A 24,258-nucleotide genomic window follows, 5' to 3' on the forward strand; every position below is an offset into this window, starting at 1 on the left:
CTTGGTCCAAGTAATTCTAGCATCATGTGAACTACAAACACAAACACTAGGAAATTCATTAGTTCATGGATTGTGTTAATCATCAAACACCAAAACTCATTAAGCCAAATGGCCCGGGTCCATTTTCCTTACAGTGTGAGACCCTCCAACTTGTGGAGATTCCTCACAAACGGGAATATACTATAAGGAAGACAACCACAACACTCAAGTTTGTTCTCTGGATCACTTGAGAGGGGTTGAGTGCAACCCTTGTCCATTGGGATGCCACAACGTGGAGGAAGGCCTTCGGCCGAACCACGAGATAAATCACGTGTCTCATTGTCTACTTACTTTCATTGTGATTTTGTTCTTCCTAGCTCTCCACTTCACTTTCATTATTGCTCGTTTCAATACACATCTTGTGAGAGCAATTAAGTGAAGAAATCCTCCTTCTATTTTTAATTGAACTTGGTTTTAGATTTAACCCCATTTATAGACCAAGTTTGTTGTTTTTAGATAAGTTTTTGCAGGATCACCTATTCACCACCCTCTAGGTGCTCTCAAATTGGCACTTAATCGTTTTCTTGCAATCCAACCCAGTCAAAGAGGATGTAAGGTATTACGCTCCAACAACCTGAATCTATCTAAAACCCTAGTCTCCCTCGCATTGCTCATGTGTGTTACCCATATTAGGAAATTGGCATTTACGTGTTTGACCTAGGGTGCTAATATAAGTTTATTGGATAATTTGGTGTCTTACTTGCATTAGGAAATTAGCCCCTACGCATTTGATTATAGGGCTGCAATTTATTTTCCATGTAATATTCTATTTGAGCAAAGAAATAGATCTTGGAAAAGTGTCAAGTTTTGTAGGATCAAAGCAAAACCATATTCTTGTGTGTTAAAAGTTTGTGTTTTCTTAACTTCTTATAGCCAAGTACTTCTACGGCGAAGTTCAAAGGGTCCTAACACAAAATAACACAGACCGACCACCAGACGCCATGAAACAGGCTCAGAGATCAAGACTAGTCTACAGGTAGGAAGACCCGATCGATGATTGGCGCCCAAAGCGCACTGGAACCACTGCATGCATGCGATCACGAATGAATCCACGTTCCAACCGCCGCATGCAGCAGATAGCGCGGAGGCTCCCATCTGTCCATCTCTGGATCACACCAGCGCAGTCATACACACACACATACATCCATAACAAGCCGCCCGCCGCTATCATATCCATCCCCGCTCTCCTCCTCGCCGTCGCCACTCTCTTTGCGCGCGCCACGCCGAAAGGTGAGCTGCCGGGCGTCGTCTATAGACGTAGAGCGGGGCAGAGGGCCGTGAGCTTTGGGAGAGGAGGAGATAATTAATGGCGGCTAAGGAGAGTAGTAGGACGATGAAGGCGGCGCGCTCTGCGGGAAGGATCGGGGTCGTGGCCTCTGTGGCGATGAACCTCGCGTGGCTTGCGATGTACATCCGCCAGCGCTACGGGGAGATCACCACGGTGGAGGCGTCCCGAGGCAAGCCGCCGGTCACTCAGGACTCCGTCGTCATCCTCGATCAGTGAGTAGTGCTGTGCTATCATACATACGCCTGGATCGGATTCGGATCCATCACCCGATCTCGTCACCTTCTACTGTTCTGTTATTCTTCTCTCGCAGCGGCGACCCGGTCATGTACGAGGAGTTCTGGCGCCGCGAGGGAGACAGCGCCTCGATCCTGATCCCCGCGTGGCAGACGATGAGCTACTTCTCCAACCTCGGCGGCATCTGCTGCTTCCTGGAGCCTGGCCTCGAGCGCGAGGTGCGGCGCCTCCACCGGCTCGTCGGAAACGCCGTGGTCGATGGATACCATGTGATCGTCGGGACTGGGTCCACGCAGCTGTTCCAGGCCGTGCTATACGCGATCTCGCCTGCAAGTGACGGCACGCCCATCGACGTCGTCTCGCCGGCGCCTTACTACTCGGTAAGGGTACATCATCAATTCATATATGCATCAAGAATTCATCTCTGCTGGCTGATTTTGGACATGATCTAGATCTATATATAAGAAAAAGGCACCTATACTTCAGTTTCCACACAACACATTGTTCGATTTCTACAATACATTATTGTAATGTTCTGACTTTGGATACTTGGTGTGCAGTGTTACCCAGTTGCGGCGAGCTTTCTAAACTCTGGGCTCTACCGTTGGGGTGGTGACGCCAATACATTTGCCGGCGACGACACCAGCTGTGTTGAGGTCGTCTGCTCGCCAAACAACCCTGACGGTGGCATCCGACATGCCGTCGTCAAGTCCAAATCCAGCAAGGCGATCTATGACTTCGCCTACTACTGGCCGCAGTACACGCCCATCACCGAGGCGGCTGCCCATGATGTCATGCTGTTCACCTTCTCCAAATGCTCCGGCCATGCCGGCACTAGGCTGGGGTATGTAACTATAACCATTCCAACCCCCCTCCCCCCCCCCCCCCCCCCCCCCCCCCCCCAAACAATTCTTACATTTCATGCTCAAAATTCTACACATCAACCATGATATACGACATAATTTCTGTATTATATTGACCAGATGTAATGTATATAACGAGATAGTATAAAGTAAGGTTTGCTAATTGCATGCATGGATGGCTGTAGGTGGGCACTGGTGAAGGACACTGAGGTGGCCAAGAAGATGACCAAGTTCATGGAGCTCACCACGATTGGCGTGTCCAAGGACTCTCAGCTTCGTGCCGCTAAGATTCTTGGGGCGATCTGTAACGGCTATGAGCAGCTGCCATCCGCGGGCCAAACAAGAAGCCACCTCTTCCATTTTGCTCGGGATAAAATGGCGGCACGGTGGACTAGGCTCCGCGCAGCTGTGGCGGCCTCGGACATCTTTACCCTCCCAGATGAGCTATCTGAGTACTGTGGTTTCTTTAAGAAGACTATCACCGCCAATCCTGGTAACAAATCATACTCCTAAATTTTTCATTCTTACATTTGTTAGTAGGATTATTGTTTTTGTTTATATATACTTTTGTAACTAACATTAAGGACAATATGGACAAATTTTTTGTTGGTTGTTTTAATTTCCTTCATCAGCGTTCGCATGGCTTCGCTGCAAGAAGGATGGTATTGAAGATCTGGAGAGCTTTCTACGCGAGAACAAGATAGTCACTCGAGGTGGCACAAAGTTTGGAGTGGACGGGAGGGTTGTCAGGGTCAGTATGGTTGACACAGACCAAGCCTTCAACGTGTTCCTGGATCGTCTATCCACGATGAAGTGAGATACTACTAGTGCAAATAAACACTTTGTCGCTGCATGGATGGATGACAATGTTCTAAGTTTGGTGCAAGGATGATCCTTCGGAAAACTTAATAATGTTCAATTTGTTCTATAATTAGATCATGTTTTCTAGTATAGTAGAATATTCACTGTCAAATGCTATATATAATTGAGGTTGTGATCTGTTTGATTATCATAAAAAACAATTTAAGTATGGACGACAATCATATATACCCTCACTCCGTCCCAAAATTTAGTTTTTTCTATCCACATTCATTCAGATGATAATGAATATAGATATACATGTGTTACTTAATGAATGTGTAATTAGTCTAAATCGAATTATATTTTGGAACGGATGAAGTAATACTGAGCTTGTATTAATATTGTAATCTGGTAGCACCGAGTTTTTATATGTTTGTCCTAAAGATCGCTTAATTCTACATTTCTATCAACTATATATATAGTATTCTCTCCGTTCTTTTTTATTTGTCGCGTTTTAGTAAAAATAAAATAACTAGCATGCAAAAAATATTCAAAAATGGAGGTAATAATTTACAAAGTTCAGAGAACGTCCCAATGCATGGTGTTATTTCTATAGTTAGAATGGAATATAATTTGTATTGTTTATTCAACGACAAAAGGGACCGTTGTTATTTTAAATTGGATAGATTAATAGTCTATTGTGAATTTTTATTTTTGATGGGCAAAGTTATAGTCCCATTCTTTATACAAGCAGCTTGGTTTGTAGTGCGTGGTTAATTGGTACTAAATCTTTTAATGGTTAGTTTGGAAACTTAAATCTCCTTCCGGGATTTTCGGAGATAGGGGAAATTCGAAACCCCAGAGTTTTAGTTTCCGTATTTGGCATTTACAGACTTAAATAGAATAAAATGTAGAGACTAAAAATTAATCTCTAGAAACCAAACATCCACTAAGCTACAAACACTTTTATTGGTCATGAAAAATTCTACATTAACTAAAGCCAACAATAACAAACTGCCACTCATGCAAGCATGCATGCTACTGGCTTTCCGAAGGGTTTAGGGTGTGTTTGGTTGGATGTACATGGTGTGATGGGAGGGGCGGTCACAGTTATTTTAGTGTTTGGATGAGAGTCACATAGGGGCGAGGTAAACACCATAGTAGTTTTTGGTGGCGGTGTGATCCCAAAAAATCGAGGAGACGGTGTCGCCCCCGTCTCATCCCACTTTGACTTCAAACCAAACACATTCTTAAGTGGTTTTGGAGGATGGACGGATGGAGCGTTTTGACTCGATAACTGCTGAGAGTTTTCTTTACTACCAGAATCCGGCTCTTTGCCGAGTGCTCGGCGCTTTGCCGAATGCTTTTTGTCGGGCACTCGACAAAGACCTGCTCTCGGTAACGAGCATGTTTACCGAGAGCAGGACGCTCGGCACAGAAATACACTCGGCAAACAACGACTCTCGGCAAAGGGTCGTCAGTAGCCGTCTATAGCTGACGGCCGTTATCTTGGCCGAGCGCCGAGAGTTGGTCATCGGCAAAGCCTTCTTTGTCGAGTGTCCTTCTTTGCCGTTATCTTTACCGACGGTCGTTATCATATGTATATCTTTTATTTTTTTCTTTTCCCAACCAAACTTTTTGTGGTATGTTCCTACACTATGTAGACCTATATGTACCATTTTGGCACAATTATAAAAGTGTTTTCTATAACTATTAGATTTAGTTCGTCTAATGGAATTTCCTCGGATAATTTAGATTTGAACTGCAAGTCAGTCGAAACATGGAAAACCGTGCATGCAAAAATGATATGTATGTTATTTAACACAAGTTACGACCGAATTCAGGAATAGACCAGAATCTTCGAAAACCATGCTCACGAAACATGACCATGAACTTGCCATCAAGTTGTTTAAAAAATGTATAAAACACAAACAAAGTCGAAAAATCATGAAACTTGTCCACATGTCATGATATCATATGTAGAGGTTGTGATAAAAATTTGAGAATGTTTCGAGAAAGTTATGAGGCACTATGTGTAGAAACCTAAGCGATCTACACATGAAATCATAGAGTTTCAATGTAGTTCCCTTAGGTTTCTACACATACTACCTCACAACTTTCTCGAAACATCCTCAAATTTTTATCACAGCCTCTATATATGATATCATGACATGTGGACAAGTTTCATGATTTTCTGACTTTGTTTGTGTTTTATACAATTTTTAAACAGTTGGATGGAAAGTTCACGGCCATGTTTAGTGAGCATGGTGCTCGAAGTTTTCGGTCCGCTCCTGAAATCGGTCGTAACTTGTGCTAAATACCATGCATATCATTTTTGCATGCACAGTTTTCCAAGTTTCGAGTGACCTGCAGTTCAAATGTAAATTTTCCGAAGAAATTGAAATAAACGAACTAAATCTAATAGTTATAGAAAACACTCATATAATTGTCCCAAAATGGTACATGTAAGGTGTCAAACTTCACAACAACTTACTATGGTGACAAACTGTCAAGCGTGCATAATCCACCCCCTCGTTACAATGATGGCAGCAATGAATCGAACCTCAGCATATTTCGAGGCCAACTCGAAAGCGCAAGTGGCTCGACCACCAAGACCCTGACACATTGAGAGTGGCGGTATATCATGCTATATGTATTGACCAACCTTGAAGAAGTGACGCCATACATGGAACAATTTCTTCATGAATTCTGGCGTCGATCAAGGGACCCAACTCCACAGGAATATGATACTATTCCTAGAAAGGGTGCGAGAAATGGATTGCCCGATTTCATTTCCTGGTTCAAACATAAGGTACATGCTTAGTTTGTCAAAGAGATCTGTCTATGAACTCAATTTAGCGTCTTTTAACTTGCGAATACTTGCAGGGCCAAAGAGATCCGTCTATGAGTGCCCACTTGAGACAAGTAGCCAACAACTTTGCTTATAGGGTTAAGAAATATTCTGGGTATGACGTCAATGGATACCGTTTTCGCACAACAAACTATGACCAAAGTCGGCCCAATTGGAAAACAACGTGTTCTGGAGTCTTTACGCCCGGCCTTGACGATGTCGATTATTTTGGACGAATCGAAGAAATATATGAACTCAATTTTCATGGTTCCAAACCTCTTACTCCAGTGATATTCAAATGTCATTGGTTTGACCCTCAAATGACGAGACAGACATATTCTAATCTTGGGATAGTCGAAATTCGACAAGATTCCACCTTACTAGGAGACGATGTCTATATCGTGGCCCAACAGGCCACACAAGTGTATTATCTCATATGCGTGCCAAACGAAAGAACATCTTAAGGGTTGGGATGTTGTGTATAAGGTATCGCCGCATGGTAGATTACCTGTTCCTAACGATGAAGTTTATAACTTAGACCCGGACACATATGATGGAGAGTTCTTACAAGAAAATGGGCTAGAAGGGCGATTTGAGATAGACTTAACTGAAGCTATCAGAATGGACGTAGATATTGAAATGGTTGTTGATGAGGAGGATAATGAGGTGCAAAATGAGAATGACTTAGTAATCCTTGAAGGCAACGACATTAATAATGAACTTGCGCCTTCAGATGGTGTTGACTATGAAATGGTTGATAGTGATGATGAGAGTTATGATCCGGCTAACCCCGACACATATGAAGATTATTTTTAATCGATGTAATGCTATAGTTTTTTATTTTGCACCTGTTTTTAAATACATCTTTTTATATGTGCTTATTTGTTTACTCTTAATTGCAGGTTGTTGGACAAAGATGGTGGGCGATTGGCTAAGGAGGAGGAGGGGGAGGAGGAGCAGGACGGTGGACGAGGCACAGCAAGACGACGACGTCCAGCAGCAGGCGGTGCAGCAGGACGACGACGACCAGCAGTAGGATGATGACGACGCTTAGCAGGATACCTCAGGTTCGCGGAGCGTCTACCTACGAGGTCTCGCGAGTCTCCCTTAGCGTCCCATACTTCGGGATAGGTGGCCGCTGATTCGGCCAGATGGGGAGAGGCATGCAACTTTATGTTCTTCATTCTTGTTCATATTATGTGTTCAAATCATAATATAAACTAATACTTTTTATTTATCACTTGGACAGGTCTTGGATGGTTGTGGAGAATGCTGGGGGTCATCGTCGCAACCCCAATGGCATCCTCGGCCTGTTGTGCAGGGAACACTTCCCTGGACTGGTTGAATACGCTGGAGTGATGGGCCCAGCCTACACCTTCGACCACTACGCCGTCGCCCCTGATGCAGTAGACCAGGACGGCCCAGAATTCAATAACAAGGCGGAGCGGGTGAAGCAAGAGCTGTGGGTAAGTCTTACTATAATGTAAAATATGTCACACTCGTTGCAAATTCTTGAAATAATATATGGATACATCGTTTTTGTATGCAGGATTTCTTCATATGCGAGGCTGGATACGAGGCTAGGGCGGATGTGGTGGCCACCACGAGCTGTAAGAAGCTCATCGTGGACATGCACTATGAGGCACGAATTTAGGCCATCGTCAACTACCACGGCCCTGTCCTTGGGGAGAAGGTGACCAAGCAGCAAGCCCGAACCATGTCGTTGACCAGGGACCAGTACTCCATGCATGAATTTAATTTTATCTTCTGATATGCAGTGTACGTGTTTACATTGTAGATGATTCCATATTGGTGCGCCACACATCCTTTGTGCTGGGAGAAGATGGTGGATAGGTGGTGCTTGCCTGAGTGGGACGAGGCGCACAACGCTAGCCAGGAACGGTGTCTGATGATGCAAGGTCCCTCCCACCACCAAGGCAGTCGCAGCCTAGGCCAATATGTAGAAGCATGGGTATGCAGAAGCATGGGTACGCCCTCTTTTTTATTTAGGTATATAACACTGGATTAGATATTATTTCTAACTATCTCGTTGATTTTCTTACAATCGGCGTCACATGGTGGCCAGCCTTGCTCCATCTTCTCGGCCTATGCTATGGCCCATAAGGGCAAGGCGATGTCCGACATGACCTACAACCCGGATGACGGGCCCGAGGTGTACAACAACCCCGCCATCTATAGCCGTCTTCATGACTACACCGCCATGGCATAGGAGGTCCATGGCCCAGAATACGATCCGAGGACCGAGCAGATCGACCCCGATGTCCTCATGAGGGTCAGAGGAGGCAAGAGACATGGGCGGTACTGGATTGCCGACGGGGCAATCGACTCGTCGTCCACTCCCACTCTGTCTCAGGTGCGAGCAAGGAGAATGGGCTCGAGTCCAGCCATATGACCTCGGTAGGACAGCTCACAACATCACATACAACAACTCGAGGTTAGCACTTTTGTAACTCGTCATTCCTTGAGTTATATACCTTCTCTTTGAGTTACTATAACATTGGCTTGGAATATTACAAGCCTAGCTAGAAGAAGAGAGGAGGGAACATCAAGAGATGGAGGCAAGGATGTTGGCGGAGCGGGAGGCCCGCCTGGCAGATCAGTAGAGGATGGCGGAGATGTTCCAGTACATGCAGAGCCTTGGCGCCGCACAGGGTTTCGCTCCACCACCTCCATTGTTCCCTACAATTGACCCTCTCTGTTCCATACTCCTGTGAGTATCAAAATTGTAGTTAGATGTTGATAATGTATCTGGTATAACACATGCAATCTCTTCTCTGTGCATGGACAATCTGGGGTGGCATCCAACAACCCTCATGGATCGCCCAACCCATCGCCGCACCAGTCCAGCCGCCCACCTCGATGATACTTATGTTCTTAGTGTTGAGACTTATGAGATACTTGAGACTTTAGAACTTGTTGGTAATGCTGCGTTGGATACTTATGTTTGTGTTGGATACTTATGTGAGAACTTGAGACTTATGAGACTTATGTTCTTAAGTGTTGAATACTTATGTTTGATTTATGGTCTTTGTGAGATATGTGATGTATATGTGATATTTATGATGATTATGTGATATCTGTGATGTATATATGATATCTTTTGTTTGTTTGGATGGAATAATAGAAAAAATAAATAAAAAAGTGTCTACTGGTCACTTTCTCGAGTGTTACACTCGGCAAAGGACCTCTTTGCCGAGTGTCAGGCCTAGAGCACTCGGCAGAGAAGCAACACCTGGGCACCGGTAAAGCTTCTTTGCCAAGTGTTCTGGCCCTGACACTCGGCAAAGAAGCAAACTTTCCCGAGTGCCCGCTAGATCACTCGACAAAGAACTTGACAAAGGGCCCCGCTGGTGGAACCTTTGCCGAGTGCAGGCTGGTCGACACTCGGCAAAATGGTAACTTCTTTGTCGAGTGTTTTAGGTGACGCTTGGCAAAGGTATGTTCTTTGTCGAGTGTCACCTAGAACACTCGGCAAAGACGCCGTCTCCATTACCCAGTGCCATGACGACCACTTTTCTTTGCCGAGTACCGACTGGCACTCGGCAAAGTTTTTGCCGAGTGCCCGATAAAAAGTACACGACAAAGAAGCCATTGCCGATGTACTGTTCACCGAGCTCTCTTTGCCGAGTGCCACACTCGACAAAGACTTTGCCGAGTGCTTCAGGCACTCGGCAAAGCGCTCGATTCTGGTAGTGCTTGTTTTGTGTGTGTTGAACATGAAATGGAAGACAGATGGAAAACACAGGTAGAGGTAACCGATTTTTTGTTTTTAACCAAAATTTACATTTAGACTTTTGGATGACTTATTTCAGGATTTGGACCCGAAGCTCGGTGCCATAGGTTGTGGTGCCGAGCTAACACATCTCCTCGCCGTAGCCTATGGCGCCAAGTGTGACGCGGCGTCGGCGGCCTGCGGTGGCTAGGGCTGCCATGGCGCCGATGTGGCTTCCTAGCTCGGTGCCACAAATCTTGGCGCCGAGCTAGGAAGTCCTATAAATCGGTCGTTCTGCTGATTGAGAGTTGCGCCCACCTCTTTTCTCAACTTTCTCTCCATTCCAATCTTCTTCAAAAACGACCAGATTCAAGTTGGAAAACTCTGTATACCAAGGTATGGTGTTCACTGATTCATTTGTTTTGTATATTGGGTTGTATTTTTTCGATTATTAGTTTTGATTGTTGCTCCTAGGATATATAGTTCATATGATGACTACAGTTTATTAGACAGTTTGTGAAATATGATTATACAAAGATCTGTGGCGTTTATAAAATCATTTCTGTTATTTTCACATAGTTGTGTTAATATATATTCGTTTCTTAGATGAAAGACATGTATCGAGAGGTGTTGTGGCAGAAGAGAGGTCGTTGAAAGTCGCCTAGAGGGGGGGTGAATAGGGCGAAACTGAAATTTACAAAGTTAATCACAACTACAAGCCGGGTTAGCGTTAGAAATATAATCGAGTCCGCGAGAGAGGGTGGAAAACAAATCGCAAGCAAATAAAGAGTGTGACATGCGGATTTGTTTTACCGAGGTTCGGTTCTCACAAACCTACTCCCCGCTGAGGAGGCCACAAAGGCCGGGTCTTTTTCAACCCCTTCCCTCTCTCAACCTGTCCCTCGGACCGAGTGAGCTTTCTCTTCTCAAATCAACCGGGAACAAAACTTCCCCGCAAGGACCACCACACAATCGGTGTCTCTTGCCTTGGTTACAAATGAGTATTGATCACAAGAAAGAATGAGAAAGAAGAAAGCAATCCAAGCGCAAGAGCTCAAAAGAACACAACAAATCACTCTCACTAGTCACTAAAGCTTTTGTGGAATTGGGAGAGGATTTGATCACTTGGGTGTGTCTTGTATTGAATGCCTAGCTCTTGTAAGTGGTTGGAAGTGTGAAAACTTGGATATTTGAATGGTGGGTGGTTGGGGGTATTTATAACCCCAACCACCAAACTAGCCGTTTGGTGGGGCTGTCTGTCGCATGGTGCACCGTACAGTCCGGTGCGCCAGCCACGTCACCAGGCTGTTGGGTTCCGACCGTTGGAGCTCTGACTGCTGGGCCCGCCTGGATGTCCGGTGGCACACCGGACATGTACTGTAGAGTGTCCGGTGCGCCACTTCGCGCGTGCCTGACTTCTGCGCGCTCTGGCGCGCATTTAATGCTTCTGCAGGTGACCGTTGGCGCGAAGTAGTCGTTGCTCCGCTGGCTCACCGGACAGTCCGGTGTACACCGGACACGTCCGGTGAATTATAGCGGAGCAAATTCCCGAAGCTGGCGAGTTCCAGAGTCGCTCTCCCCTGGGGCACCGGACACTGTCCGATGTACACCGGACAGTCCGGTGAATTATAGCGGAGCGCCTCTGGATTTTCCCGAAGGTGAAGAGTTCAGCGTGAAGTCCCCTGGTGCACCGGACACTGTCCGGTGCGCCAGACCAGGGCACACTTCGGTTATCCCTTGCTCTCTTTATTGAACCCAATTCTTGGTCTTTTTATTGGCTAAGTGTGAACCTTTGGCACATGTATAACTTATAGACTAGAGCAAACTAGTTAGTCCAATTATTTGTGTTGGGCAATTCAACCACCAAAATCAATTAGGAAAATAGGTGTAAGCCTAATTCCCTTTCAGTCGTCATCGGGAGTTATATCCGGATGTATCTAGTAAGGATGCTCCTGTTCCTCCTGATGTTACTGTGCCTAACTGTGACTGTGGTAGACCAGCTTGGGTATGTCAATACAAACATCCAAACACGGCTGCTCGCTGCTTCTACCTTTGTGGCGGTTTTAACGTACATAGCTTATGACTTGTGAGTTACTGTTGTTTACTAGATGTGTACTAATGCTTCGTTCCATTTTTGTAGGAGCACCTGAGGTGTTTCTTTTTCTAGTGGATCGACGGTCCTAATAAATTTGACCCTCGACATCTTCTTTTCACTAATTAGTTGTGTGGAAGGACTAGTCATGAGCGTTTTAAGCGTTGGGTTACTCCTCCCCTGAATCCTCCACCAATGACGGATGTAGAGAAGGAGGTAGCAATAGAAAGACGAATGGAGTCGCCGCCTCGATGCAATTGCGGAGATCATGCTATCATCGACGAGGACACTGCGAAGTACTTCATGTGTCCGAACATTGATTATGTGAGTGCATAACAAATGTTCAAACTTGTGTTATTTTTTGCACAAATTTACTAACTTATTCTCCTGCAACCATACGAGTGGTGTAAGTGTAATTTCTTAGAGTGATTGTATGGTCCTATGTCCCATTGGCTAGAGCTAGAGGCAAAGGAAAAGAAAAAAAATGATTGGACGGAAGAATTGAAGTCTGATCCAGTACTATGCAAATGTGGTATTGAAGCTAAGTTTGGATTAGTTCCTTCCGAGCTTGGTGTTGGCTATTTTTGTGGACATATGGTATATTACGATGAGGTTGGTATTTATTTTTTGTTTGCATCAGCTGCAATGTTGCACCCGTACTTACTGTCTTTTGTGTAGGAGACGAGGAAATGTGGTTGGGAGAGATACGACGACAAAGAAGAGGTGATGCATATAATAAAGTCCAAGAGACTAATGAGACAGAAGATGTGTTATGGATCTCAACTCGTCGATTTGTACATTAACGATTGCATACAGGACATGCGTAGGTTCACGAAATCAATGTGTTTTTACATCCCGATGCGTGCAGGACAGAGGAGATTGAAGGCGGCAAATGAGAAGAGAGCACATGATGCAAGGGAATGGGAGGCAGCTAGATCAAAGATACAAGTTAAAACATTAGGATGCACAAAACAAAACATAATGCATCAAATTAAAAAAAACTAAATTGAGTAAACAACTTGGTAACACTCTGTCTAGGATTGGAGCAGCCTCGATTTGAGACCCTAGCCGAGCAGCTATGTCGAATAAAGTATCTCGTCGTCTGACGACTCTTGCTCTCATAGTCTGCAGTTGTCCACTGGCCCTTAAGCTTGCACCTAGTGACACCAGCATACCAAGTCAAATACCTGCAGAAGTGGTAGTTCGTGTGCGGTTGGCTGGTCGTTCTCGTAGTTTAGGTCTGACTCCTGATCCCATTCATCAATATAATCTTGGTGGTGGGTCTCGAAGTCGGTGACCTTCTTCTGCCTCTGTCTATCGAACCTGCAAACAGTAGACAAATCTTTTAGTATTTTATTGCATATCTGAAATAATAGTTAGACTAACAAGTGGGCAAAGTCACTCACTTGTGGAGTTCTATTGAAGTGGAGAAGGGCTCCACTGGAAACTCCTGACGTAGTCCGAACTATCGAGCCATTGTGTGGGGCAAGTGGTACTCAACGACAAAGAAGCAAATGAGGGGACACATCATTAAGTAAATGTCCTCATCTATCTCGCACATGGAGCTCAACTAGATGTTGGCAAAAGCTGGCTCATGATATGGTTACCAGGTCACCTGAAAAGGTTTAGAATTTCCATATATGTTTATAGTAATTTTACCAACGTCTTAAGAAGAAAGATAAATTGATATACAAGTACACAACTCACCATCGAATGCGTAAGTGCGTCCAGCTCATTGGAGAACTCCACATAGGCACACTGGTGTCGTGCGAAGGGCTCCTGGACCTGCTCCCAGCGGTAGACAGCCGTTAGCCTCAGGCGATGCCCGGCTACGACGAACCACTCACGAGGAGCGAACTCTCTAGGGTGACCGACGGGTATGTGTGACCATATCCAGAGCTGGAGTAGGTACACAAACCCACCTAAGCTGGTGGTCCTCGAAGATCGACGACATGCCTCGTAGAGTTGCCTGTAGAGGAAGGCCAACACTCTAGAAGCCCAACTATAATCTCCTGTAGTGTCCTAGTCAGTCAGGTAGGGCAGAAACATCCATGACGCATTGTCACCCGTCGCGTCTAGAAAAAGAACTGATCCAAACAGGTGGAGGATCCAAGCATGATAATGGTACCCAATCGTCTGCTCGTCTGCTCCAACTCGACACACCCCAAAAGCCTCCCTAAGCCAGGTGAGTGGGACTCCGGTGGTGTGGCTACCTCGTAGGTCATCAGGAAGAAGTCTCCTAAGGAAGGCCTTGACCCTCTACCTCCAACCACCAGGTGCTGCCTGACCAGTCACTGGACGACCCCGAATGCTGAGACCAAGAATCTTCTGACAGTCTTCCAGCGTCACGGTCATCTCGCCGCAGGGCAGGTGTAAAGTTTGAGTCTCTGGCCGCCACCTATTGGAACACAAACAAATAAAAATTCAGAAGTATGGAAAAATATGCAATGACTGCACAAGTTAAAAAAATGTGGAAGTTGTTACCTGTCGACCATAGTCGTCAACGCCGCAGGGTTGAATGTCGGCAACCCACAGCGAACCTGGAACGATACGACGTCCAAGCCAACCCTCTCTAGGAGAGGAGTGTACCTGTCATCGTACCACATCTCCTCCAGAAATCGGTCGTGGAATCAGACAACCTCCTATCTACAAAAAATAACATAGTCGTTTTAGTAAAAAATTCGGCAGCACCTCCCCCACACGATGAGGTTTCTAAAACCTATAGAGAAATGACCAGCATGATGGCTGACATCCACACTTTTCAACACAGAAAACAACACGATGGCTGGTATCTAAGTAGCTATCAAAATATATTCATTAACAACTAAGTAGCAATCTAACTATATTCACTAAATATACTAAGCAAAACAAAATAAACTATGTAACTAAACTAACTAAACTACCAAGCTAAACATAGTAAACAAATATAAGTTATTGTAATGAATATACTAGGCGTGCGGCATTGACGACGAACCTAAGCGTAGGGCTCGGCCACTGGGAGGAGGTCCGACTGCAGGGCTCGATGGGGACCTCGGGAGCAGAGCTCGGAGGAGCGGTGCAGAGCTCAACGGCGGTGGTGCCTGGCTTGTCGCGATGGTGCAAGGCTGCTAGGCGTGGGGGTGGGCCAGCTGGGCGTGGGGCCTCCGCGGGGCGGCACGGTGGGGCGGGACGGTGCGTTCGTGTGGCCCTACACAGCGGGTCGACGGGGCGAGGGAGGCTCGATGCAACAGGGCCGACTCTTCGCGACGGCGCTGGAGCTGGGACGGTGGGGAAGATGGTGCGGCAGGGAAGACGATGCGGCAGGGAAGAAAATGGGTAGGAGGATCCCAGCGTGTGGGTAAATCCCTAGCTTGGCGCCAAGATCTATGGCGCCGAGCTAGGGCCACGTCAGCGTCCACGCAAGCCCTGCTCATCGCTGCCATGTCAGAGCTCGGCGCCATAGCCTATTGCGTCGAGCTTCGGGTCCAAATCCTGAAATAAGTAATCGAGGGGTCTAAATGTAAGTTTTGGTCGAAAAATGGTCGAAAAACAAAAAATTCGGTAGAGGCAACAAAAGAAGAAGAAAGTAATCACACTTCCAGTTTTGGTAATAGTCGAGAAATACGCAATAAATACAAATATGTTAACTCTTGTTCTTAAGAAAAGATGTTCGAACCATACACGAGTAGAAAAAAGCTATATGTGTGTGATGGGGTCTAATTTTTACAAACGGTTTTGGTTATCGAACTCCGCTAGTACAAATCTGTGATTTCTACTTGCGGTTTTCTTAAGTAACCGTCAGTAAAAATCAATTTCTAGTTTTCTACTAGGGGTTTTCTTAACAAACCACCCGTAGAAATCATATTTGTACTGACATTTTCTTAAGAAAACCGTTAGTACAAATCCATGATTTCTACCGGTGGTTTTCTTAAGTAAGCACCAGTAAAAATCAATTTATACTAGCGGTTTTCTTAACGAATCACTAGTAGAAATAATTTGAAATCGATTTTTTTCTAATAACCATCAAATGACCTCCCCAATTTAAATATTTTTTGCTATTTTTTAAACCTAGTTTATGTTTCCTGGAAAGGATTTGTACTGGCAGTTTCTTACCTCAATCGCTAGTGAAAATCCAGTTTCTACTACCAGTTTCTTAGCTCAACCGCTAGTAGAAATCAATTTCTACTGGCAGTTCTCAACTAACGGCCTATGAAAAGAATGATTTCTAGAGGCCCCTGCCAGTGACGGTTCTAAAAATCGCATGTGAAAATAGATTCCGAACCGTCTCTATAGAGCTTAACTTCTTTAAACTAGTGATAGAATACGACTAAAGGATGTAGCATTTCTAGTTTCATCAATTCAAAAGTTACTAAGGGGGTGTCTATATCATTTCATAACAACCATTTACGATATATGGGATGTATGGTTTACCCAAAGTTTAGTATATGTCACATCAAATGTTTGAATGATAATTACAGGTGATAAATATAGTATAATTATAAAAACTAACTACACAGATGAAGACTAAAACCCGAACATATATTTAATACTTATAATTGATATTCAAACATTTGACGTGACATCAACTTAACTTTAGTTAAGGAAACCAAACACACCCATAAACGATACAGAATGAGCTATACATCGAAAATGGTGAAGGAAAGCATCATTTTATTTTATATAAAACTAAAAGCAAGGTACTCTAGGACATGTAATTACTATTTTAGGGTGCCACCCACGATATCTTAAGTTGTCTCCAGCAGTTTATCTATCTTATCTCCTGTTTTAAATATCACTCTATGAGTAATACAATCTATAGTGTAAAACAGTGTTTTGCATGACTATATGCATGATTTGCTAGAGACAACCTCAAAGAGAAGAAGCATAAAAATAATGAAAATATGTTCGGTGAGGATGGTCTTCAATGAGTAACTATGGGCACTTAATAACAAATTCTTCACATGTGTGTATTTTAAAGGCCATATTTGGATGCATTAGAGCTAATAGACAGGTGGCTAAAACATTGCTAGTCGAATTAGGTGGCTAACTATTAGCTGATTTTAATTGGATTGAACCAACTAATAACTAATTGGTAGTTTAGGGTGTAGCTAATAGTTAGTTGAATTATTAGTTAGGGGTGTTTGGATGTCTTCCGCTAAAAATAGCTAATAGCTAAACTATTAGTTGAGTTGTTTGAATGTCTCCAACTAATTTTAGTAGCTAAGGACCCGTTTGTTTACCCTCGCTAAACTTTAGCACTGCACTTTTTTCCTGAATTTTAACTACTAAAACAAATAAGGTGATTAAAAATGTTGTGCTAAAGTTTAGCACCCATTAACACTTTAGCTCCACCAAAGATACTAAATTGTACTAAAAGTGACCCCAACAATACCTCTTTCTCTCCCCTCACGATTGGTCGCGTGCTCCTCGTGGACCGTAGTGCTAAGTTTAGCATTTTATCCAAATAGCACTCAAGTGCTAAAGTTTAGCAAAATTTTTGAAGAAGCTTGTTGGATCTCATGGCCTCATTCTGAAGTTGGAAGAAGTATCAGGATCGAAGCTGGAGCCAGAAAAAGATTTTGGCTGGAATCAATGCATGGTTGGGGAACTGTACTATGAGAGCAGAGTTCTTATCTCTTTATCAAAAAATGTACGCATCCAGAAATTGATGTAAGTAGACGTTGGGATGGCAGGTTTTGGAACGCGTCATTTCGAAGGAACTTTGATGAGTTTTGAGTGGTATTGGCTTCTGGAGATGCCGCTGAGTGAAGTCAGCCTAGTGGTTTATAACAGTTGGTCGCTTAGGCATTCTAATTGGTTGGGTTGTAATGAGTTTTATGAGTGGGCAACTGGGCATTGATATATATGTTGATTGGGCGGATGGGAATGAATTTTAGATCTGAATTGAACGTGTTGGGGTGAGTTTGCTGAGAACAATAGTACATAGAAATTCTATAGTGATGGTTCTAAACCTATTTACACCGGTGTTTTTTAGAACAGCCAGTGCTAAGGCCAATGAAAATTAATATTTTATTAGCGGTTTTCTTAAAGCTTCCACTGTCGGTTATCTTAATTCTATTTCTACTAGTCGAAGTGGGTTGTAACGGGTTCCTAGAAACACCCCTCACCCCACACTAGACATGTAAGTGGGTCTAGATACAATGTTACACACAAAATAGCATATTATCATCCTTACTCGTTTAAAAAAAATTAATTTTGTAAAAATTTTAAGATGTGAACACCATGTTTTAATTCTAAGGTTCAGCTTCTAAGGTGGGACCTACACATAGATATAGCTAAAACATTACACATAAATCAGCATATTATCATTCTTACTCAATTTCAAAAAAAACAACCAGTTTTGTGAAAATTTCATGGTGTGAACACGGTGTTTTAACTTTAAGGGCCAACTTCCAAGGTGGGACCAACATATGGATCTAGCTACACCATTACACACAAATTAGCAGATTAACATTCTTACTTTTTTTTCTTAAAAATCAATTAATTTTATGAAAATTTTAAGGTGTAAACGTGATGTTTTAGTTTTAAGGTCTAGCTTCTAAGGTGAGACCAACACATGGATCTAGCTACACTATCACACACAAAATACTAAAATAGAGATTATCATTCTTACTCATTTTTAAAAAAAATCAATTATTTTTATGAAAATTTTAAGATGTGAGCAATATATTTTAATTTTAAGGTCTGGCTTCTAAGATGGAACCACACATGGATCAAGCTACACAGTTACACACAAATTAGCAGATTATCATTCTTTCTCATTTCCAAAAAAATCTATTGGTTTTGTGAAAATTTTATGGTGTGAACATGATGTTTTAACTTTAAGTTCTGGCTTCCAAGGTGGGACCACATATAAATCTAGCTACACCGTTACACATAAATTAGCAGATTATCATTCTTACTCGTTTCCAAAAAAAATCAATTATTTTTGTGAAAATTTTAAGGTGTCAACACGATGTTTTAATTTTAAGGTACATACAACTTTCAATGTGGGACCCATATAAATCAAGCTACACTGTTATACATAAATTAGGAAATTACCATTCTTAGACGTTTTCATAAAAAACAATTAATTTTGTGAAAATTTTAAGTGTGAACACGGTGTTTTAATATTAAGGTATAACTTTTAAGGTGGGACTCACATGTGGATCTAGCTACACCGTTACACATAAATTAACAGAATATTATTCTTACTTGTTTACAAAAATCAATTAATTTTGTGGAAAATTTAAAGTTCAAACACGGTAGCGAATCCACTCTAGTGAATATGAATCTTTTATGGATTTAGGTAATAGGTTTAACCCACTAGTTATGGGCGGGTTAGGGTGAATTATTTAGTTGAATTATTGGGTTGGATTGGGTTGAAGAAAATGACTTATTTGCGATGGGTTAGGGTGGATTTGGGGTGGGTTCTAACCCATTATCAGAGCTAGGACCGCAATTTTCTGGTGACTTTGGTTAAGCAAGAATAATGACGTGATATTTCTAAGGAAAAAAGATCTTTAGAATTTATCTGCGGCTTATCTGCTCAGTCATCACGGAATTGTTTAGCTGGTCAATTCTTTAGTTTTAGGGCTAGTTTGGAAACTCCATTTTCCCATTTGATTTCTATTTTCCCAAGAGAAAATGGAAATCCTTTGATAAAATGTGGTTTCCAAATTAACTCTTAAGGTTATTCTCAGTGTATTGTAACTTCTCACAATATCCAAAAGCTTACATGTCATCTAAAACTAAAATTACGTAAGATACGACTTGAAATACTAGTATTATTAAATATTAGCATATATGAGAGTATGAAATGTGGGCCACTTGAATGGTTGAAGTCTCAATATATGATCTGGTGCCTAAGTAGTATCTCCCTTAAAGATATATATTTCTTCTCTTTCCTCTTAATTCTCTTGTCACATCATCAAAGTTACACATTGGTTTGGTTGAGGCAGTTTCCTAGTAGCTTATATCGGTGGCCAAAGTTATTTTTTCAGAGGCTATTATTTATATGTAGTCTAGGTGGATAGTTACTGTCTCACGATTTTTCAGAAGCAGTCTGCACAAGAAGTTATTAGATGATAAATTCTTAGCATAGTGGGCCCACCGGTCTCCTATCTCAGGCCACTCTTCACAAATCGGCTTCAATATATATATCACGAGGTCGTGTGGCATCGTCCAGAACAAACGCACGCAGTCATGTGGCTCGCAGCTTCAGCTAGAGCGCAGATGTTCCAATTCTCGATCTCCAGTCATGTTGTAGGCCATGTCCACCCTAAGAATGCGAGGGATCTGGAATTCATTGCGCTCAGCGAAATGGGTGCCCTGAAACACCGTCTCTGCTGGCGTCGTGTGCTATACTAGAACTTGAAGATAACCGTGTTCCTTTGCCTCCAAATGCACCAGAGGATCAGCATCACCGGGGTGGATACCGTGTTTCTCTTCGCAGTGGTCTGCTAAATTTGGCAACCATTTCCAAGACGCTACTTGTTCCCATACGACGCAAAGACCAATCCTCTATATTTACTTTTAGTCGTCGACAAATAGGATGTCACGTTCAGATTTAAGGAACAAACCCGGGTGCATCTTATATGTGCGCCAAAGAATACCAACACATACAATGATTCAATGTATAGAGATAAATGTCACAAACTTTATTACATAACGAAAATGTCTTACAAAATAACTGAGAATAAATGAAGCGAACTAATATTATTTCCTTGACGCCATCAAGTCGACTGGGACACGACACCTAGACCTCGTCGAACTTCTCGTAGTAATCTTCCTCCGGGGCCACCTGCTCTTTACCTATGTGTGTGTGGGGGAGAGTTGTCGTAAGAGTGAGCTCACAAAAGTTCTCAACAAGTATGGGGAATAATGTGCATGAGCTCACTTACGGTGGGGCTCATGTATAGTGTTAGGCTGATCAACAAATAATGGTTATAGTTGAGCATTGTTTTTTCATAAGTAGATCAAAATTTATTAGCAGTTACTAGGTACAAGTGAATACCAACCCAAATAAAATGAGAGATCATAATTAATAATAAAACACACAATGCGATGTATATGGCCAATTAGGTTTAATTCCATAAGTTACTCATGTAAGGTCCGAGCCGCTCATGACGTGAGCACGACTGATATACCGGTTTTACACTCTGCAGAGGTTACACATCTTTACCCATAAGTCATATTACTCATTTGCCAAGGGATCACGACTTCCCATTCATCTCTGCTGAGGAAACGAGGCAGGGTAGCACTACGAGGTCTTTACAAAGTTCCACTAGCTTCAGAAAACCCATTACAGTTTCTAAAGAGAGCGATATAGGAATCCCCTGTCTGAAAAGCCATCGCAGCATGGTCAACCTGAGAACCTCCCTACACCGACAACTTCCCTAACGCCTTTGCCCCTTTCGGGTAAGGTAGTCCTCCACTAGCTTTCCTAATTAGTCAACCAAGGGCGTCCCATACTACCCTTGTGGTAGCACTGTTTTCCCAGGTAGTCGCTCCATGTTCCAATTAACATAATGATCTTATTGTGAACAGTAAATAACTCATTGACAATAAATAGCATGATCATGAATAATGTGTATCTTAACATCCAAAACCACATAGAGCAATAGCATATACTACCCAAAAGTTCAGTTGTAAACAAGGTATAAAGAAGACCAAACTAGGGTGATCTATTGGGTCCCATCAAAATTAGCCTAAGCATGTCACAGTGATTAACAGAAACATTATTGGGTAAAGAAGAGTGATCAAGGGCACAACTTGCCTTCAACGAGCTCTTACTCAGAGTTTTCCACCTTTTGAGTTCTGGGTTCCTCGACCACTTGCTCGTCTACTCCCAACAATACAAACAAACGTGTTGCAGGAGAAATTAAATCACACCAAACATGAGCACAAACTGCATAATATTATTTTACGCGTTGCTACGAGATCGCAGGTTCGAGATTCACTAGAATCAGAGTTACGTTTAAGAAGTTATGATTTCTCGAAGTTTTAGATGATTGACTACAAAAACTATGTTTCTAGGTTGATCTAATAAATTATGAGAGGAAAGGTACTCCAAGGATTGATTAATCTAAATTTAGTTCAAGTTAATGCTTAAGCAAAGATCACATATCTATTAGATTATTATTAACTGATTCACTTTGGATTAGAAGGGTCCATCTACCAGGCATAGGTTAAATAATTGTCCACTTATTAAAGTATGTGATGTGATACAAATCAGTACTATACTGTGTAGATAATATTATTATGAATCCAATGCAATTTGAAAGGATTAAATAAGAGTTAGCATGAGAAAGTTATGAATTTCTTAGGTCCTTAGGTTTATTTTTGTACATAATATCAATTTTCTGAATTAATTATAGTTAACCATGGATGCTAGACTGCAGCCACCATTTCTATGAAATCTAGGGTCTAGTCTATAAATACCAGGACTCCATGGTAATGCTTTTATACATGGATGGGACTGCGGGTTGATTCACAAAAAGTATAAGGTCTCTTTAACATATTTACGCGACTGAAGGGGTAAGGGTGAATATCGGCCACCCAATCTAATTTCAGTGGTCAGGATTAGATCTACAACTCATCGAACCGGTCTCCAATCTCAGTCCTTCGATCCATGGTCTACAGATCAAATTTACAATAACCAAGGCACACTCGCAACCGCCCGATCCGCGATGAAGGGCTGAGGTCGGCAGCGCGAAGGGGTACTCAAACTTCTAATTAGAGCCGCCCAAAGGGAGATCAACGACTCTAACCGCTTCTTCCCCACGCTACACCAAGAAGTGGTGGCACCGCTGCTAGCCACGACGAAGTTCGCTGGAGTAAGGACGAATGCCTCTCTGGCGCATAACCCGTACTACGATTTTGGATATACCATTTGGGGATCATCACGAATTCGGTTGTGGCACTCAACGGAGGATTTGGGTGGCGGGCGCCCAACACCGGCGAACAATTCCTACCCCAATGATGCGCGAATCCACACTACGGTTGATGCTACACAACGTAAACATGAAGGTGAAGGCTCGGGAATACTCTCACCGAATATGGGGACGAGGTTGGCACGAACCACGCGAATCGGACCGATGGTGATGGAAGGGACTCAGTTGAGCAATCCTTGTCGACCCAGTCGATCCCCATCCCAGTGGCTCTGCGCAGAGGTTCTTCGAGCAATTGCGAACTCCCCCGGCTCCCCGATGGTCCCCGAGCGGCGACGTAGGCAGGCGGTCGGTGTTTCCTCCCTCCCTCGGCGGAACAGGCTTGCGCGGTTGGCGTTCCTCTCTCAACGGTGGTGGCTAGGGCTTGTAGTGGCGTAACAAGAGGACGAGGGAAGCTCAGGCAGAAATATATGTTCCCCCCTTGGTCAGTTTGGGTTGGGCCCGGAGAAGCCCCAGCTAGCGCGCGCAGCGACGCGGAAATCGACCGCGCCCGTTTGCGGCTGGGGAAGATCTACAGGGGAGTAACAACGCTGACAAGGAGGCCCTACGCGTCGGTGACCGAGCTCATGAGTGCGCGCAGATCGGCTGGCATATGGGCCCCGTGTGTCAAGCAGTCGTGGTCGCGCGCGGTCAAATGACTGTGCCCGGGCCCATCCGCCAGAGAACGCGCGAGGGCGAGAGAGGCCGACGTCTATGGCCCGCTTGTTGGCGCAACCCTCTCCAGACTGGGCTGGCGACATCCTGGGCCAGCGTGGCGAGCTGGGCCGGCTGAGGTTGTCAGTCCAGATCAAAACAGTGAGCTGTTTCTTTTTCTCTTTTTCCTTCTGTTCTTTTCCTTTTACTTATTTTCTGTTTTACATTTTTGTTTTAATCTGTAATTTGAATTCAAACTTAAGCTAGGATTCCTCATTCCACTTAAATGCATCACAAACAAATAAATACCAGCATGATATGCATAGCTTATGTTTATCTCATAAATTAATTTTAGTCACTTTAATCATGAGTATTCATATGCTTAAATAAATAGAGGGATATATATATATATATATATATATATATATATATATATATATATATATAAACTAATTTCTTCACTTTTGTTATCCAAAATTTGGGTATTACATGGGGTCAGGTCCAAAACAGCCCCACGCGTAAGTGACACCATATGGTGTACAAGGATGATGGGGTAGCGGCATTCATAAAACAGATGTTGAGCCGTTTTTCTGATTTGTCTCACATAGCACGTATAAGTAGTTATTTTTCCATATATATATAGTTGAAGGCAAGAGCTGCCTATCTTATAAGACGACACACATATATGAACAATTTACATCTTCATGACGGACACACCTTCCATATCAAATTTGTGAATTCTGACAGCCTGTAAATTGGATATTCTATGCCGAAATGCGGGTATTCATCGCCT

General features: G+C 43.2%; 1 protein-coding gene and 1 long non-coding RNA gene across 2 annotated transcripts; one reads left to right on the forward strand and one right to left on the reverse strand.

Annotated features, from left to right (window-relative positions):
• The first annotated feature begins 1,222 nt into the window (after positions 1-1,222).
• LOC100285505 (alliin lyase 2) lies at positions 1,223-3,424 on the forward strand. Its single transcript, NM_001372295.1, has 5 exons — positions 1,223-1,539; positions 1,638-1,941; positions 2,122-2,405; positions 2,610-2,917; positions 3,057-3,424. Exons 1-5 carry the CDS (start codon positions 1,346-1,348, stop codon positions 3,239-3,241), a joined length of 1,275 nt encoding a protein of 424 aa, NP_001359224.1. The 5' UTR covers positions 1,223-1,345; the 3' UTR covers positions 3,242-3,424.
• A 17,095-nt stretch (positions 3,425-20,519) lies between these two features.
• LOC109945284 (uncharacterized) lies at positions 20,520-23,424 on the reverse strand. The gene is made up of 2 exons (XR_002268411.2): positions 22,936-23,424; positions 20,520-20,694 (listed from the first exon to the last, which is right to left on the reverse strand). It is a non-coding gene; the product is annotated as an uncharacterized lncRNA (long non-coding RNA).
• Positions 23,425-24,258: the final 834 nt, after the last annotated feature.

The sequence above is a fragment of the Zea mays genome, chromosome 3, assembly GCF_902167145.1.
Source record: "Zea mays cultivar B73 chromosome 3, Zm-B73-REFERENCE-NAM-5.0, whole genome shotgun sequence".
Taxonomy (NCBI): domain Eukaryota; kingdom Viridiplantae; phylum Streptophyta; class Magnoliopsida; order Poales; family Poaceae; genus Zea; species Zea mays.